Source organism: Arachis hypogaea, chromosome 18 (genome assembly GCF_003086295.3).
Source record: "Arachis hypogaea cultivar Tifrunner chromosome 18, arahy.Tifrunner.gnm2.J5K5, whole genome shotgun sequence".
Taxonomy (NCBI): domain Eukaryota; kingdom Viridiplantae; phylum Streptophyta; class Magnoliopsida; order Fabales; family Fabaceae; genus Arachis; species Arachis hypogaea.
Window position 1 is genome coordinate 23,936,791 of NC_092053.1, and position 19,940 is coordinate 23,956,730.

General features: G+C 36.1%; 1 protein-coding gene and 1 long non-coding RNA gene across 2 annotated transcripts; both read right to left on the reverse strand.

Moving 5' to 3' along the window:
* Positions 1–386: 386 nt before the first annotated feature.
* Positions 387–3,969, reverse strand: LOC112772454 (selenocysteine methyltransferase). The gene is made up of 7 exons (XM_025817401.3): positions 3,749–3,969; positions 3,457–3,513; positions 3,110–3,339; positions 2,630–2,759; positions 1,592–1,795; positions 1,070–1,141; positions 387–925 (listed from the first exon to the last, which is right to left on the reverse strand). The coding sequence occupies exons 1-7, from the start codon at positions 3,905–3,907 to the stop codon at positions 719–721; spliced, it is 1,059 nt and encodes a 352-aa protein (XP_025673186.1). The 5' UTR covers positions 3,908–3,969; the 3' UTR covers positions 387–718.
* Positions 3,970–4,132: 163 nt separating this feature from the next.
* On the reverse strand, positions 4,133–4,688 carry LOC140181717 (uncharacterized). Its single transcript, XR_011876811.1, has 2 exons — positions 4,497–4,688; positions 4,133–4,415 (listed from the first exon to the last, which is right to left on the reverse strand). It is a non-coding gene; the product is annotated as an uncharacterized lncRNA (long non-coding RNA).
* Positions 4,689–19,940: the final 15,252 nt, after the last annotated feature.

The window sequence follows — 19,940 nt, forward strand, 5'->3', positions numbered from 1 at the left end:
AACACAAAATATTTAACTCTCTATAGAAATTTTCTTAGTTAAATTAAAAAATCGTTATTTCCAAAAGCAAAACTAAAACAACATTAAAACGAAATAAATTGTTTTTTTGAAAGTGGGAAAATCAGATGTATTTTATTTGATTATGGTTAGAATTGTGTGAATTCTACGCATCTGTATCATTTCTTTTTTACGTATTTATTTCAGTTTTTATTTTTTAATGACAATTTTATAAAAAGTTATTTGTATAGAAAAATAGTGACAATATTTATAGAACTAAAACTATATTTCTCACCCTTCTTTTTCCTGTGTTACTTTCAAGAGTTAATCAATACCATTCTCCTAAAGAGCGATAAAAAGAAAACAAAATAATAAAATAAAACACTACATAGGCAACCATTTTTAACTTCATTGGGAGATAGTTCTCAAAATAGTATAATCAGTACATAATTCTCCAACCTACTTGCACCTCATGTTAATTACTAACCATTTTTCCATTTGACAAAATCATAGTATTTATAGAAAGAAATTTAAAAAATCCATTATCTAACAAAATCTTGAGAAACAGCCACTGTTGGGTTGCTACCTCCTAAAAAAGTATATGATCCAAACTTCATGACCATGATGGAATCTCAAATTAACCAAGCCATATGTGGTGTCTCATTTTCCCATTTCACTAACTGTTGACATGAAAATCAGATTGGTTTGCACATTGGCCTCCTCAGCGGACATTCTCTTGCAAGATTTTCTGATCAGATGCTTCAGAGTCCTCTGCAAGATTCACTGATCGACTAACTGAGAGTGTGGTGTATATCCCTTTGATAGTAGCCGGGGTTGTTCTACAACAACCACCCACAAGGGAAGCCCCTGACTCAATCCAGTTGTTCACATATGTGACAAAATCTTCATCTGTAACCCCTGTATTTTTCTATAACAAAAACAACCTAACATCAGTGTTACATTATTCAAAAGGAATTCAGAATACAAATTTGTGTAGCAACATAGGAATCCTCTTCCTATAACTTGAAAAAACAATAATAAGAAACAAACCCAACGGATGAAATGAACTTACCACCCACTTCTTTTGGATACCATCGTAAGTTTCCCCGCTGTTTGGATATATAACAATTGGTTTTGTAGTCACCTAAAGAAATTATACACAAATCAAGGATAAGTGTTCCACAAAGATAGATGCCCCATAACAGTCATAAGTCAATGGCATCAAGCATAGTTTCTTACATGGAAGTAACACATCAAGGCAAGGAAATAAACTGTTATTTTGAGAACAAATTGTTGTACATGAATATGAAAAGTGTGCCAGCATATGGGTTAAGTTCTATAGCTAAAGAAGTCTCCATGCATACAAGTGATCTTCATTTTTGTTTCCCGAAAAAAAGCAGCAATTGAACATATTATGCAGCTACTGAATCTATACAGATAGTGCTTATTATCCATCCATATGGTTCATAAAATGGAAAAAAACCAGGCAAGGTAGATGTTTACACTTAAAATAAGAAAAGTTTAAGTCCATCAGGCATCGACCGAACCAGCACACATCATAGTCAGTCGGAAAAGCGAGAACATGAGGTTCTACCTGCTTAACATATACTATCAGGTCATGTATAAATCTGGGCGGGGTACAGTTGATCCCAACAGCAACAACCTTGCTGCATGATTCAGCAATAGAAATGCACTCCTCCAAAGAATCACCACTAACAACATTAATTCCATCCTTGGAGTTAAAACAAAACCATGCTGGAATACTTATGTCCTCTTCTTTTAGAAGCTCTGAATAAGCCTGCTTGGTCAATGAATAATAATATAGTTAGGGAGACTCAAGAGTTAAGGGCTAAACTGAATACTCTATGTGTACTAGTGGAGTTTTGCAAATTTTAAAGGTTCAAGTGTATTATTTCCCATTAGCCATCAGTCCTTAGATACTTTCTGCTGTAGAAAATCAGTTGATTCAATATGTCCTAGTGTTTTCCTCATCATATGAAGTTACTTGACTAGCAATTTACTCATTCAAAAAGGGAATAGAAACACTAGGATAGAAATGTAATGCTTCCTTCTTCAAGAATGTAAGTTTAAAGGCCAAAATAAGTTGGGAACGGTAGTTAAGGAACAGAAAGATCATATCAACTGAGAAGATAGAAATGGAAGAACAAAAGCCTTGATTATGAGGTAGCTGCACCTATATACTAGTGGAAATATCACCAGCAGTTGATTTTTCCTTTCCCTTATCCTGGCAAGTGATAACATTGTATGACAGCCTACTAGGTCTACTACTGGTTGCAGTTCAAAGAAAACATTTACTTATTTAGGCAAGTGATTGACAATGAGGCTTTATATCTATATGACTATATCTATATAATAGAGAAAGTATAACTCGAGTTGCAACAAGTCTCTACAGGACTTAGAGTGCTGATCTAAACATCTGAACATATAGCAGAAATTCTATACAAACAATTTCAATTCCTCTGTTCATATATCAATGGTTTTGGTAACTCAAGGTAACACTGAATAAAAGCAAATCAGCAAAGTTGAGTTAAACTATCGTAACAGAGACACTCTTTCACTTATCAAGAATAATAAGATTTTAGCAATAAGAATGACTAAACCATTTAAATACCTTAGCTTCAAGCTTATTTGGCACTGTTTCAAATGCGAGGAGATCAGCACCAGAATCTGCTAAAATTTGAACTCTTCTCCGATGAAAATCTTTGAGACATTTCAAGGTTATAGCATCACCATAATCCCCACTGTTAGGAACAAAATATGAAAATATTGCTGAGATTACCATGAAAATATAACAAACTTCAATATTTGTAATGTTTATATGCAGAAAAAACTCAAAACTATATATGCATGCAAAATTGACATATAAACTCATTTCGCACAACCTCACAAACTTTCCCCTTTCAAAAACCAAGAGATTAAACTGGGACACCAAGATGAACAAGCAACGTTGGAATATCATTATATCTAGAATATCATTAACTATGTTGATCAATTAACTGGCTACACAAAACAAAATATAACAAACACCACAAGTAAACAACAATTACAGCTGATTCTTAAATACTTGATATTAGTCCTTTGAAGATCTCACCTGTACTCTGACCCATCAGCCAAATAAGCTCCATAGCTCCCCACTGAACCTGCGATTAGAATAGGGCGTTTCTTGAAGATTCTACCATCAGCATCGATACCCGAAGAGCATGCAGCACATCTTTCATAGTACACATCTCTAGCCTCCCGAGCAATTTCAACACTTCTTCTGATCAAGTCTTCACTTTCTTTGTCAGAAAGGCCTTTTGCTTTAAAGCCTTGAATAGTGGCCTACGCCGCGCGTGCAGAAAAGAAAAAAAAAACACACACACACACTCAACTTCAGCCATAGCAAGAAACAAAGAAATAAAAATCCATATCTCATCCTTAGTAAAATGGAATTCTGACCTGATAAGATGCTGTGATTATAATATCTGCACCATTTTCAAGGTAATCAAGGTGCACCTATTCAACCCAACAAGCCAATCACGATATCAATTTTACAATAATATAACGAAGCAACTCCAGGTTCATTCAATCCCAATATCACAATTTGTAAAATGCAACGTAAAAGAATAAAATAAAATAAATAAAACTATACATATATTTCACACACATGGATTAGTAATATTTTGATGATACACTTTATCAGAGAGACAATGAAGAAACCCTAAAGAATCCAAATTGAAATGAAGACTACCTCGCGAATGAGGTGAGGGGAGGAAAGGAGGCATTTGGCGCTCCAAAGAGGATCGTTGAGGTCGGCGCCCTTACGCTCCAGCTCCGTCGCAAGTCCGCCGTCGATGACTGCCGTACCACCGGTGGTGCGGAGAAAATCCTTCATCAACGACGAAGACATTAATTTAGAAATGCAATGATGACACTCGTTTTATCGCTCTTTAGGAGAATGGTATTGATTAACTCTGAAAGTAACACTTGTATATGATAATTTTACCTACACCTTTGATCTTACGCAATATATGTACAAAGTAAAAATGTTAGTTTTCCAAATATTCGTAAGTTACCTACAGTGAATATCAAATTCCACAAAAGTTCTTAGTGACGCTGTTTTCTTTTTTTCTCCTTTTTCTTGTGCTTTGATTTTTCTTTGGACCTGTGCTTCTTAGAGTTAGAGTGCTCCTTGTCTGAGTTGCCAGAGTGAGACTTTCTTCGCTTTTTCAGCCTTTTATCGTGAAGCTCCTCTTCTGAAGATTCATTCGACTTCCCTGATGACGGCCTCTCGACCATAAATAAGACGGCTCTCCCTTGCATCCGGTGTAGGACTAGCTTCCCCATCTGGATGGGGCGGAAGGTAAGGCCCAGTCTCATCTATTCTGGGACCGATGCCACCTCTGCCTCGCTTTTTTCTGCACCAAACTAATGTTTCTTAAACAAAAATGAAGACAAGTGTAAATGACACATCAGAATACAAGAGAAAGTAGTAATACCTCGTATGAAGAAACTCTTCCATCTCTTCATCCCTTATACCTTCTGGTTCTGGATTATACTCTGGTTCTTGAAAATTGCCATGTCTACTCATGCTTCTTGATGGGTCACTATTACCAATATCCTTGTAGTGTTTGTCAGAATATTTTTGCGAATGCTTATAAAGCCATCACTTTGGGACTTGGATGCAATGCGAAAACCAGGTCATCTATAAAGTTAAATTTGTAAGTTTTGGTCAACTATAAAATCAATATAAATGATTTACAAAATTCTAATATTAAACTCTTAATACATTGCAATTCTTGAAGAATAAATATCTTGTTAAATTCAAGTATTCTGTTTATGTTTCAAAAAATTTTTGAATTCACTAGTTATAGTGTTGCACAAATTAGACTTACAATTAAAGCTGTTTGTGCTACTATGGTTAGCAATTATGCCAAAAAAATAGATTTTTTTTTTCAATTAAAAATATTTTCTAAATTTATTTAGTTTCAATATCATAGAAGTTTAGGTATATAATAATGGTCTTCATAATACAATAACCTCTTAAATTAGTTGTTGTTACGTGGGTAACCTGAAAAAAGGTGATTGGGCTCAAATGGAAGGCCCAAGTGTTTGTGGAAGGTGGTGCTCAAATGGAAGGCCCAAGCGTCTGTGGAAGGTGGTTTCTGACTTGTCTTACGTCCCAGAGCTGCCGTCCGAGTTATGTGTTTGAAAGAATGGGGGGTGGTACCTGCAAAGACACTCCAATGCCTAAGTCAGCAAGGAGCTAAACAGGTTTAGAGAATATTGAAACTTAAGTTTACCTGAGTGTGTCAGGGTATTTATAGGTGAAGAGTCAATAACCACCGTTGGAGTAATTCCACTTTTGATGGTGGATAACCGTCCCTTTATCTTAGGGTTTGTTAGGATATCTCTTCTAGAAGTAGGTGAGAGATTTTAGGAAACAGTTATTCACTTGGATAAGTGCTGACTGCTTGTTGGTGTTGACTCCGACCTCTTTGAGGAGGTCGGATAGGCGGTGAGGGCCACTCTTTAGGATTGGGCCTCTTAGCTTAATTTGGGCCTGGCTTATTATTTGGGTCAGGGTATGAACAGTACTCCTACTCGAGTCCGATCTCTTTGTTTGTGAGTTGGATTCGGGTATTGAACTCGGAAATAGTCGAGTTGGCTTCTTACCATCACGTCTGAAATCGATGTGATTTCGATTTCTGAATAAGCATGATTTTAAACCATGAACTGTCGCGTCGCTTTGGCTTTTCACATTTATGAGTGGAGGGCGGTTACATTGGTAACGGTGCGCTTTCTTAATGAGGAGGTTATTTGACAATAATGCCCCTAGCACCTTATAAATGCCTTTCCCTTCTCTCTTTTCATTTTCTTTCGTCTTCTCTTCGAAACTTTTGTTCTTACCCTTTCTTTACTCGAACCTTTCAGTCTTCCGCTTGTTGCACAACATTTTTCTTTCTTCCACTGGGACTGCTTCTCTTTGATTCTACAAAGAAGGTTAGTTCTTTTTTTACCTCGTCCTCCTTCGCTGTTTACTCAGTACTTTCTTTATTTCTATTTGGTGTACTGTGCGCTAGAGGGATATGTCTTTAATGTTCTTTTATTTGTAGTGAGAAGCTTTAGGATTTTTGTTTTTCATTTTACAAAAATTGTTTCCCCTGTGGTTGTTGGTTGCATTTGTTTTTTTGAAAGGAACTGCTTTTACTGTGTGCTCTCTTTTGATGACTTCTTTTTCCGTAATGTAGGTGTTATCTTTTTTTCGTACATTTTCTTCTTTATAAAAAATGTCTTCCCGTGTCCCTGAAGCCTTGTTAAGATGGGTAGATTCCTCTGTCTTGTCTGAGCACCCAATAGTAGATGATGTTTTAATAACTGAATTTAGGAAGCACCATAGAATCTATAGCCTTGGCACGGATGAGCCCAAGTATGAATTAGTGGCCCCAGATCCTGAGGACCGAGTTTGTTGTGGGAGGATTGTCGACTCTGACCCTCACTTTTTCTTTATATATGAGTGTTTGTTTACCCGTTTAGGGGTTACCTTTCTATTCTTCGATTTTGAGATAGAAGTGCTGTCCCATTGTAGGGTGGCTCCGTCCCAGCTTTATCCCAATTCTTGGGGTTTTCTTAAAATCTATCAACTTGTCAGCCATGAACTCGGTTTTCCGGTCTCTTTAAAGATCCTTTTCTATCTTTTTCACTTAACAAAGCCTTTTAGTGCTTCAAATAAGCAAAACAAGCAGCAATGGGTTTCTTTCCGAGCTATTCAAGGCTGGAAAGTTTTCTCCATTTTTGACGAGTCTTTCCATGACTTTAAAAATTTCTTCTTTAAAATTCAAGCTGTCGAAGGTCATCACCCCGTTTTCCTTGATGAGGACAATGAGCCCTGATTCCCCTTATATTGGGTAAAAATCTCTCCTGTGAAAAAATATGGTCTAGTAGACTTGGATGAGGTAGAGGAAGCAATTGTTGAGATTTTTCGAGAGGTTTGGGGGCGGGCTCCAAACCTAGACACCAAGAAACTCCTTCTTGGATCTCCGAGTTACGTCAGAACCGAACTAGGTAGCCTTTTATTCCCGACCTCATGATCAAATATGATAAATTTGACCACTTCCAACTTGTACTAGCTTATCTGTTTACTTCCGATTTGTTGTGCTAATCCATTCTTACTTATTCTTTCAGAAATGGTGAAAAGTGGATCGAGGGCAGCTTATCATAAAGTTCAGGAGCCGAAAAGGAATGCTCGCGCCCGAGCTGATGCCAAGGTCGGAGCTTCCAGCACTCCTCCTCCTCAAGGGACCAATTTTGGTAAATCATATTCCTACTCCTCCTCCTCCTCCTATTCATATCCCCCCAGTTCAACCCTTATCGGAACCTGAAAAGAAGAGACATAGGACCTCGAAAACCGGCTTCTCTAGTGTCGGGGACGTCGGTTTTGATGGTCCTAAGTTTACGAAGAAGCACATCCTTCCATATAGTCAAATTTCTATGGATGATGCTTCCATTCGAAATCATCTTCAGGTTCTAATTCGAGGGGGAATTTCGACTGCCAGGGTCGGTACTACTCTTCTTGATATTTTGGACAAAACTTCTTTAAGTGCTATCCAAAATTCTGTGGAGAAGCTTAAGGAGCAAATTATTTTATATCAAGAAGAGGAGAAGAGGTTTCAGGAGGAGAATGATAGGCTAAAGGAAGAGCTTGCCCAGACCCGTGATGATTAGAAGATTTATGCCAATTCAGAATTTAGACAAAATAGAATTTCTTCCGTTGTAAGTATAGTTCAAACCAGCAATGGATCTCTCAATCAAATTTTAAATTCAAAGGTGTCACAATCAATACAAAATAACTGGGAGTTTTAAGTCCCGGGTCGTCTTCCCTAGGAGTTGAAATGAAATGCTCAATTATTGGCTATGGGAGATTTGGGGGTTTTGATTGCAAGAGGCAAGAAATTAAAATGGCAAGTAATTAAATGGACAGCAAGTAAAAGTAATGAAAATAGAAATTAAATGGCAAAAAAAGGGCTCCTGGCAGGAATTGGGGAATTAAGGCTTCCTATCCATCCTAGTTATGGACCACAAACATGGTAATTGTGTAGAATTAATTCCAATTAGTCTATCCTAATATCAAGAATAAGTCAAAAGAGCATAATTGATCTCAATCCACAAGTCCTAGCCAACTCTATTAATGGAAGGCTTAGAGTTAGTGGAAACCAAATTAACTAACAATCCTCAGACAATGTAGAATGGACATCCATCACTCAAGTTCACCTAATTACCCAATTTTCAAACCAAGAGTGTGAAAAACTAGACAAAAATCCAACCAAGCATTTTATCAAACACTTGGAAGGCATAAAAGGAAAGCATGGTAAAATAATAAGAAATAATAAATTCTACAACTACCAATTACAAGAAAATAATAATAACAACTAAATTAAACAATAGGAAACATAAAACATGAATTTCATTAATTGAGATCAAAAGTAACAAAGTGTGAAGGGAAATAACAAATAGAAGTAAAGAACAAAGGTGCAATAACAATAAATGGCAAGGAAAACTAAATGAAACCAAGAATTAAACCAAAATCTAAGAGAGATCTAACCTAATCTACCCTTATTCTAGGGAGAAGAGAGAGCTTCTCTCTCTAGAATATGACCTAAAGCATGTTTCTAATCTACCCTAATTGCTCTCCACTTGATATGGAATGATGGCCCTTTGATATAGCACTCAATCAGCTTCAGAAAGTCCAAAATTGGGCCTTGGAGGCCCAGAAATCGCCACCAGCATTTTCCTTTAAGTGAGTCATGTGCGCTGATTCGTGCATACACACCTTCTGATTTTCCTCTTGTGCGTACGCACAGGATTTTGTGCGTACGCACACATGGCTGTGTGCTTCTCCTTTGATTTCTTCATATTTTCTCTCAATTGCATGCTTCTCTTCCACTCTTATCAAGCCATTCCAACCTATTACACCTGAAATCACTCATCAAAACCATCAAGGCATCGAATGGCATGAAAGTGGGATAAAATTGATTAAATTAAGCACAAAATAGCATATTTTCACAATTAAACTCAACTTAGGCAAAGAACACAAAAGTATGCTATTTGGATGAATAAATGTGGGTTTATATGATGAAATCCACTCAAATCTATCCAAAATTTATCGTTAAATATGGATTCATCAATTTCCCCACACTTAAACAATAGCATGTCCTCATGCTAATCACAATCAAAGGAGAAGGATAAAAGGGCAAGTAATTTATTCAATGCAACTACTTATATGCATGCAACTATAGTAATCTAAATGCTCTCTATTTATATCTATACTATGGTTTCCTATTGAGTTCGGCAAAAACAACAAGAGAGTTCCAATTGATTCAAAACAAGCCTTAGGGCCAAGGCAAATAAAATATAGCAATATGATCAACGTCCAAAGATTTGATTTGAAATTTTGAAAAACTAATAAGCAACTTGCAAGAAGATATAGGATAAGAGAAGAAATTATAGAATTGAACAATTGAACCCCTCACCGGATGTGTATACACTCTAGTCGCTCAGTGTTTAGGACTTAATCACTCAATTCTTCTTTAATCATGTTTTTCTAGGATTTGCTAGTCATCTAACAATCAACAACATTTGATGCATAAATGTAAATATCATGAGGACTTAGGAGGGTTGTAATGGAGTTAGGGTAACTGTAAGATTAATATGGTTAAGTGGACTTAGTAAAGTGGATCTTTGATTAGCTCAAGTATCCCACCTAATCCTATATCACCCTATTTACACACAAGAAAACAACCTAACTTCCCATTCATTTCTTTTCTCACAGTCACTCATACATCTTTCTAATTCACCCACATATGCATTCTTTATTTACATTCTTATTATCATTTCTTTCTTTTCTTTTTCTCTTCTTTTTTTTTTCAAAAATGGCAAGTAATTAAATGGAAAGCAAGTAAAAGTAATGAAAATAGAAATTAAATGGCAAAAAAAGGGCTCTTGGTAGAAATTGGAGAATTAAGGCTTCATATCCTAGTTATGGACCACAAACATGGTAATTGTGTAGAATTAATCCTAATTAGTCTATCCTAACATCGAGAATAAGTCAAAAGGGCATAATTGATCTCAATCCACAAGTCCTAGCCAACTCTATTAATGGAAGGCTTAGAGTTAGTGGAAACCAAATCAACTAACAATCCTCACACAATGTAGAATGGACATCCACCACTCAAGTTCACCTAATTATCCAATTTTCTAACCAAGAGTGTGAAAAACTAGGCAAAAATCCAACCAAGCATTTTATCAAACAGTTGAAAGACATAAAAAGAAAGCATGATAAAATAATAAGAAATAATAAATTCTACAACTACCAATTGCAAGAAAACAATAATAACAACTAAATTAAATAATAGGAAACATAAAACATGAATTTCATTAATTGAGATCAAAAGTAACAAAGTGTGAAGGGAAATAACAAATAGAAGTAAAGAACAAAGGTGCAATAACAATAAATGGCAAGAAAAACTAAATGAAAACAAGAATTAAATCTAAGAGAGATCTAACCTAATCTACCCTAATTCTAGAGAGAAAGGAGAGCTTCTCTATCTAGAATATGACCTAAAGCATGTTTTTAATCTACCCTAATTGCTCTCCACTTGATATGGAATGATGCCCTTTGATATAGCACTCAATCAGCTTCAGAAAGTCCAAAACTGGGCTCTGAAGGCCCAGAAATCGCCCACAGCGTTTTCCTTTAAGTGAGTCACGTGCGCTGATTCGTGCTTACGCACACGTGCTGAATTTTCCTCTTGTGCGTACGCACACATGGCTGTGTGCTTCTCCTTTGATTTCTTCATATTTTCTCCCAATTGCATACTTCTCTTCCACTCTTATCAAGCCATTCCAACCTATTACACCTGAAATCACTCATCAAAACCATCAATATATAATGCCCTGTGAAAACTTAGGCTAAACAACCCTAGGATAAGTTGAAACGTGTAATTATGTTAATGTTTAGTAACTTTGATTGATTTATTAAACGATATTGAGAATGAATAGTGATTGATGATTTTGTTGAAAGTGTGGTGTTGGTATTTGATGATGAATTCAATTGAGTTTGATGGAAGTTGACTTAGTGTATTTGATATAAATTAGCAATTCTTGATGTAAATGTTGAGCCATTCATGAGAGTGGTGTGGAGTATTTATTGTTGGTAATTATTGAATAAAAGGGGTTAAGTGTATATGTTGGTATGTGTGACAAGGAAACTATGTATATACATGAGTATATTTGTCATTGATTTGGGTTAAGGAATTGTGAAGGTGTATGTGTATATGCAGGGAATTATTGAATGATTGAGAATATTGGATGTGGTGTGTTGTAAACTGAATGAAAGGTGTGGAGTTGAGTATTGGTAATGCTTTGGTTGTGAAATGTTCAGGTATAGAATAAGGTTTTGGTAAAAATAGGGGTTTGGTAATTTTTGGAAAAAACTGATTTTGTCATGAACTTCGGTAGTCTATAACTTGAATCGCTAATTTTGGATGAAGATGAAATTTGTTTCAAATCAAAGAAGGTTTATAAGCTTGAGAACAGAATAAATTTTGTGGAAAACCGAATTCTGTAGAGGAAGTTATGGACGCCGGAAATCTTGCGCAAAAAACTGAAAATTTTTAAAGTGCAGAAGAATCAGGATTTCTGGTGTGTGCCTACACACACTGATGTGCGCACGCACCCAGCAGTAGCAACAACTTCACTTGTGCGTACGCACGCCTTTGTGAGCATGCACACCTGGTGTTTTACAGAAAATGTGCGTACGCACGCCATGGGGCGCATGCACGAACCGGGTTACGCTTTCTGCTGGTGGCGCTCGTATAGGTGAGGCACACGCACACTAAGTAGTTCCTGGTTGGTGTGCACACGCACACTTGTGTGCGTCCGCACACACTCTGTTTTTCCAGCACTTGTATTTTTATTATTCAAACATGGTTTCAAACCTCTAAGCCTCTATTTTTATCCTTTTAACCCTAGATCTTACCAGTAAGCTTAGTGATTAGTTGAAGCTATGAAATTGAGGTAACTTAGGAATGAAGAAAAGGGTAAATGTGATGAATTATAAGAAGATAATGTGAAAGCTAAATAAATACATATTGCTATGGCTACGATGAATGAGTATATGATGAATGTGAATGGTTTGAATATTATGCGGCCTATGAATTTAATGATATCTAAGATACAAGTTTCCTTGGGTAACAGAACCGTGGCTTGCCACCACGTATTCCAGGTTGAAACTCGATACTCTGTTAACCTTATCGTAAGGGTGACCAGGCACGTATAAATTCTCGGGAATGTATATCCCCCATTGAGTGAGATATAAATGAATGAGTGATTGTATAAATGATGAATGAATGAGAAATCTATGCATAGAATCATGGGGATGTGCGACGAGAGACAGTCTAAGGTTTTCGGACTTATCGGGTTGGCTAGATAACCGACAGATGAGCCTCATCAGCCATAGGACAGGCATACATCATGTGCATTCTATTTGTTTTTTCTGTTATGCATTACTTGGGATTGCCTAACTGAATATATAATATGCTAATTGTTATATTTGCTACATGCACTACCTGTTTTCTACTTGTACTTGAAATTGTTTATTTGTTTGTCTCTGCTAAATCATTGGTGATGGAGGAGCGGAGGAAAGGTAGATCGGTTCGGTGGTAAAGTTAAGTTTAAGTAGATAAGTCTTGAATTCCGTAGGACACCTACCTCTTTATGGCTTCTGTGTAGAGTCTAAGCTTCATAACTAAATGTCGGCATTCTAGTATTGCCTTTGGCATTCCCAGGATCTTATATATTATATGCATGACACTTTTACCATGCTGAGAACCTCCGGTTCTCACCCCATACTGTGTTGCTGTTTTCAAATGCAGGTCGAGAGGCTCCTCGCTAGGCGTCTAGATTCCTAAAGCGGAGTAGTCCCTGGGTTCTTTTGATTATCAGTTTATGTATATATGTACATAGCTTTCTCTCCAAGAAACTTGATTATTTTGTCCCTCATAGAGGTTAAAGGAGAGTTAAGGTTGTATTTCTGTAATTTGGGTATTTAGGGATACTTGTATATGTATGTAAATATTCTCTGGCCAGCCTTGGCTTCGCAGGCTGAGTCAGGAGCTAGTTATGTTGTATTCTTGGCTATCTATCCACTCTTTGCTTATTCATATCTACGATCTTTAGGTTTCTTAGCGCGCAAGTTATTCCATTTTCTGAGTGTTGCGTTTTTATTTTGCGATTTGGCTTTACCCGTTTTTCAAGGCTCCTAGTATATTATATTTTTCCACTATTATACGTATGTATTTTATGAATAGAGGTCCGTAACACCACACTACCTCTATTCTACGACTTAAGCGTAAAGCTCTGTGTAGTAGGGTGTTACACCCGCAGCCTTCACCAGTAGGCTCAGGATCTGACCAATTATCGGGAGAGGTATTAGGACTTAGGAGATCCTCACACACGTGACAGACACGGATGACCTAAAGCTAGAGTGGATGGAGCAGCTGGAGCAGCTTCAGCGGATGGAGGGTCATATGGATGTGTACTAGGCTCAGATATGCGCCGCTGGCATCATCCCTGCTGGTGGTAGCGCCACTGCTGGTGGCAGCGGTCCAGTTGGTGGCACAAGACAGCACCGCCTTCTGTGCCGCCTCAGCAGGACCACTGGAACGACAACGACGGCAACTACCTGGATCTTTAGTGATTAGGTCTTCATTTTATTGTTTTATTGTATTTGTTTGACTTATTAGACTTTTAATTTATTTGAATATTTGATATTTAATATTACATAATTGGTTTCTATTATTTATAAATTGATTATTAATTGTGTGAAAAAATTTAAATAAAAAATTAAAATTAAAAAAATTTCGTTACAATGTTTTTTTAAAAAAATTGGCATCACCTTCGGATTTACCTAGGGAATAACCTGACGGTAATAGTGTCGAAAACAACATATTGTGGCACCAACATTATCGTCGAAAAAATCCGTTGGTAACCAAATGATTTTTCGGGCAAGTAATTCAACGGTAACCATTTACCAATGAGGTTTATATCATTCGATTCCTTCCGATTGGTAACTTAATTACCATCAAATTTTATTCATCTTTCTGATAGTACTTAGCATTTTTCTTGTAGTGCTATGTTCTACTTCTTTATTTTTTGTTGTTGACTTTTCTATATTTGGTGTTTCATTGTGTTAATAAAGTTTTATGGTTAATGTGCACATGCAGTTTAGGAGTTAGGATTTGTTGTTAGATTTTTTTTCAATTTGCTACAAAGTTAATTCTATTGATGAGCGAGAGTTTGATTGGTTGTGGGTTATGGTTAATGTTGTAATGAAAGGGTTTCACAGAGCATTCTTCAGCAATGGTCCAAAAATTGACAACATCATAAATAACTCCTGTGAAGTATTCAATGCTTCGAGCAAGGAGTACATAGCAAAGGCAATCATAACACTCTTAGAGGGGTTAGGATATTCGTAATAAGGTTAATTGCAAAGAATAACAAAGTAAAATTAACTTATCACGTTGGCAAGTTACTCCTAATTCAGCATAGCAGACTACAAAAGATAATAAAAGAATATGAAAAATGACTTCTTATTTGGAGTGGAGATGAAAACTATAAAAGATTTGAAATTCATGAGTAGCTAACCAATATGGTAGTTAATTTGGAAAAGAGAATCTGACACTTGTAGATTTTGGCAGATAACAGGTCCAGCTTTTATTAATATTTGTATTTCTTTTAATTGTTTAGCTTACTCTATAAATGTCACTAACTAGTCTTTGCAATTGTAGATATGCCATGTGTTCACACATGTGCTACACTATCAAGGGTAAACAAAGATCTTAAGGACTATTAATACAAATGGCTGACTATGAATTCTTACAGGACTACATACTTGCACTCATTGAATCCAATTCTCGAAAAATTACTATGGGAGAAATCTGAATACCTTAAGCCCCTAGCTCCTAAAGTAAAGAGAAAGTCAAGAACTTAAAACAAAAAGAAAAAAAAGATGCTGATGAGGAACCTTCAGGTAGTAAAAAGCCAAAAAATGCAACTAAGTTGAACAGAAAGTACAAAAAGTTCACTTGTAACTATTGTGGGTCAAAAGGCCACATTAAAAAGAGTTGCAATCATAGAAAGACTGGCGATGAAGCAAGTGTCGAAGCTGCTGCAGCTGCAGCATTAGTTGTTGCTAACAATACTGCAAATACCGGTGATGCTACCAATGCTCCCCCTGATGGAAACAATGATGGTGTTGCTAACAATACTGAAAATGATGTTGATAATGCCCTTGGAAATGATGGTGCTAACAATACTGAAAACGATGCTGCAGCTTCAGAGGTTGAACTCACTTAACCCAATTATTCACAACCAATGATTATGAAGAGATATGAGTTTCAACCATAGTTGTCAGAACCGACCCGGTGATCGAACCGATCAGGTCACTGGGTCACTGGGTCACTGGTTCAACCGCTGGGTTACTGGTTGAACCGGTTGACTCGGTCCTATGTAAATAAAAAATAAAAAATAGTTAAAAGTTTAAAATTAAAATTTAAAATACATATTTTTACTAACATTTTAAAATATCAAGTTATTTTAAAACAATATGGAACATGAACAATAAATATTTTATTATTTTTACTCTATCATAAATATTTTTATTTTGTTTTTATATTAAAATAACTATTATTTTTAAATTTTAATAATTTATTAATTAGTTTATATCTTTTATACTATTATATACTACAAGTATTTATTAAAAAATAATATTATTAGATATTATATAATTATAAAAAATAAGTGAGTTTATCATTATTGTTAAATAAAAATATAATTAATTTAAGAAGGAGTGAATTTATAATTAAAATTAAAATAAATTAAATAAAAGTAAACTATTTGATAGAAGATATCTATATGTATTATAATTTGCATATGTTTTAATAGAAAACATAATGGTCTGGTGGTTGTGGAGCATTTTGGTTTCCTTGAGGACAAGGGTTCGAACCCTACCTCAAGCATTTTGGAAATATTTTCTTCTAAACGGTTCGGTCAGACCACCTCACCGGTTTTGACCGGTTCGCACCGGTTTTGACCGGTTCGTACCGGTTCACACCGAGTTTGACCGGTTCAATTCCTTGTGCGGTTCAAACACTGGACCGGACCGGTATAGGATCCGGTTCACCGATTTTCCGGTCGAACCGGCCGGTCCGGTCCGGTTTTTACAACTATGGTTTCAACTCACTTCAAAGCAATAAACAATCAATTTTGCTTATACATTTTTTTAGCAGAACTAACAAACTATCTTGTAAGTTCCATCATCTGTTCCACTCCAACCTACCAGGCCAAAGAAATTGCCCCCTAAAAGAACAGCAACTCAATCCCTAACTTCTATAAATATGGATCCAATACAAGGAGCAAGTTCTGGGATAACAACAAGATTAGCAGGGTTCATGAAGTTTGTCCCCACCCTGGGCTTCATACTTCCAAGGAAGAAGAATTGAAATGCTTTATGTTTTGTTTTGTAATACTTGTGTTGAAGTTGAGTTCATTTTGATGACCGTGTATTGAAATAGGTTTATCCATAAGTCATATTTAAGATACATTCTGGTGAATCTGTTTAAATTGTTTAAGTTTGAATTTAATTAGGTAGTTCTATTTTGAAGGATTTCAGTATTTTGTGTAATGATGATATACAATAGACATCAATGTTGGTGAAAGTTACAACAAGTGCTAGTATGACATTAATATCATTATGGAAATGAAACTTACATATTAGTTATTATAATTTATCTTCAATCACGTGGTGTTTTTATTTGCAGTTTCATAATTGCACATTGCAAAAAAAAATGATCATACTAAATCTATCAATTGCATTCATATCAATTTGATTTCTACAATCAACAATAATTTCACATGCTATTTTCTTACAACTAAGCCATAACCAATACACACAATTATAATTCGAAACACAAACAAGCTTAAAACATAGTTTTATATTTTAAAAATCCTAACATTAGCTTCCAAATTCCTAATTCTCCAGCTTAAGTTCATCTTCCAATGGTCTACTTTTCTTGCAGGTTCAACTCTGCCAACAATGGCTTCATCTTTGTTATATATGCCCACAATAAAAGACCGTACCATCTTTTTTTCGCAGTCTGCCACACACCCAAAAGAAAGAAAAAACTTAAAATGCAATTCATAATGGGTTTCAGTAAACTCTCAGAATTCAACAACTCACATTGTAGTTTGAAAAACCAAAAAAAATCACTCAAGATTGGCATCTGTACCAGACCAACAAAGAACAAGATGCATCCCACATCCACACCATTGAGGAAGCTTCCCTACTCTGCTACAATTGGTGGTCCTCACCCACGTTCCATGTGAACGTGACCATAATGATGAACTATTAATTTGGGACATTTGAGAGTTTGTCTAGGATTTTATTTGAATCATAGGGGTCATGTTGAGTCTTCGAATTTTATCTCCACTTTATTTAACCGTTACTCAACACACTCAGCACTTCAGTGGCAATGTTGTGTCCACTGTGTCAGGTAAATGTGTCAGATAAGCATTTCGATAACAGAGATAATTGTAAGAAAAATTGGGATCCACTATTTCTAATTTGGGAATTTTAATTGGGACCAATGAAATTGTATGAATTAAATTGAGTATCGGACCAAATTTTTCAAAGGCCAAATTGAGATTTAACTCCACTATGTTAGATAAATAATTTCCAGTATAAATGGATCCTATCAAATCGGTTAACCAATGTTGCAAAGTTGCATGCATGCACAAATATAGTGTTACATGAAAAAAAATTTTAAGCTATAAAAAAAATAAAAAATTTAGTAATACAAAAGAAGCAAGTATTTAGGGATTTGAATTTCTTTTTGTGTATGCAGCAACTCATTAGTACGTGATAAATTCTTAAATAAAATTTAAATCTACAAATTAGTTTTTGACCTACCAAGTTAAGAATACCACGAAAAAAACAAAAAAAAAGAAAAATTGTGTTGGCTCCATAATTAGAGGCAAATTCAAGTCTTGCAAATTAAAAGAAAGCTTAAATAATTTTTTAATATTTATAAAATATTCAATTTTTTTATCTTTTAAAACTTAAAAAAATTTAGGGCAAAAAACGCTAATAAGCCAAGGCAGGAGATTATTTACGTATATCAGCCAAAATGAAAATCGTTTCACCAATGAGCCAAAGCATATTTATATATAATTCGAACCAGCCTGGTTCGAACTACATTTACACATAAATTGAACCAATTCAGTTTGAATTACTAACGAAAAATTCACTATAATTTGAACCACATTAGTTCGAATTATACTAGGAGAAGCTGCCCATAGTAATTCGAACCAGGTTGGTTCAAATTACACAAACCATATTTCGAACTAGGCTGGTTCGAATTAGTGAGAAACAGACCTGTATATATATGGTTGTAAACGTGAGTTGCTCTCATTAGAAGGTGTAAGATGGCCAGTGACGAGAGTTTTGTAGTGTTGGTTCACCACAAAGGATCCATTAAGAGGAAAACTCGTTCCGGTGTGAAGTTCACCGATAAGGATCCTCTCTGTATTATCGTGAGGCCTACGACGAACTATGATGATCTTGTTAGGTCTGTACTGATGAAACTTGGTCTGGAAGGTGCGAAGCGGATTAAGAAATTTTTCTATTGCATTCCAGTCACGGTGCTCCAGGAAACCGTGAAGTATGATTGTTTCACGATTGGGAGTGATGAGGACTTGCAAGTCATGTTTCATTGTCGCCGGCAGTTTCCAGAGGTGAGGACACCAGAATTGTTAGCAAAGTTGGTTGATGTGGTATCCAGCTCAGGGGGTTCGAACTGGAATACCACCACTTTAGCCACGGTAGCCGGTTCTAGTTCCAGACCTGCCGTTGCTTCTTCGTCCGTCCCTGTGTACGAGCCACCGGTCCAACCTGTCGCCTCCCCTTCTTTTGCTGTTGATCTCAATGGCAGCGTAGGCGACGAGGTCGGAACAGGAGAATTTCTGCCGACCTCTTTACAATGCACTGCACCGCTTGAGGTTGGAGACGGATTGTTGGGTAATGCAGAGGACGATGACGTCGAGCCGGATATGATTGATGATGACAGCGGCGATGATATTGGAGCGAGTGAGCCTGCAGGGGTGGGAGGTGGTTCTAGCTCTGGCACACAGCAGTATCCACCACATTTTTCCTCTTTGGACTTGGATGCCATGAGGCAGGAGGGGGTTTCTAGGCAGTGATGAGAGAACTTTTGCGTGGTCTAGAAATTTGCGGATAAATCCTCATTGCAAGTATAGTTTCTAAACCTTCAAAAGTCCTTTCACACAAACGTTTTGGTTGTCACAAGTAACAAACCCCTAAATAAATTGATAACCGAAGTATTTAAACCTCGGTTCGTCTTCTCAAGGAACTGCAGGGAAGTATGTTCTTATTATTGGTTATGGAGATTGTAAATTGGGATTTTGAGAATGAGGAGTGAATAGTTTAATCAGTAGTTAAAGTAAATGAAGAACAAGTAATTTAAATGGCAAGTCAAATAAATAAATGACTGAAAATAAACTTTTGGCAAGGTACGAGAAATTAGAGGTCCTATCCTAGCTATACTTATCAATGATGATGAGAATTGAATCTTAATTCTACTTTGTTAACCTTTACTAAGATAAAGGAAGGTCAAGGGATTAATTGGGTTGATCTTCGAATCCTATTTATTTCCTAAGAAAAGATTGGGATTATTGAAGTTCAGTTTAACTAACAAGATAACAATTATCAATCATGTTTGAGTTTGATAACTCCTGAGTTACTGATTTCTTAACCAAGACCAAAAGGAGAAAAGTAAATCTACTGGAATAAAAATGCCTTCAGATGGGAA

Excerpts from the sequence above, each read along its gene's own strand:
- LOC112772454 (XM_025817401.3), bottom strand. The coding sequence starts at position 3,907 with ATGTCTTCGTCGTTGATGAAGGATTTTCTCCGCACCACCGGTGGTACG. Across the intron at positions 3,514-3,748 it reads CCCCTCACCTCATTCGCGAG|GTGCACCTTGATTACCTTGA; the intron begins GTAGTCTTCATT and ends TGGGTTGAATAG. Across the intron at positions 1,142-1,591 it reads TGATAGTATATGTTAAGCAG|GTGACTACAAAACCAATTGT; the intron begins GTAGAACCTCAT and ends TAATTTCTTTAG.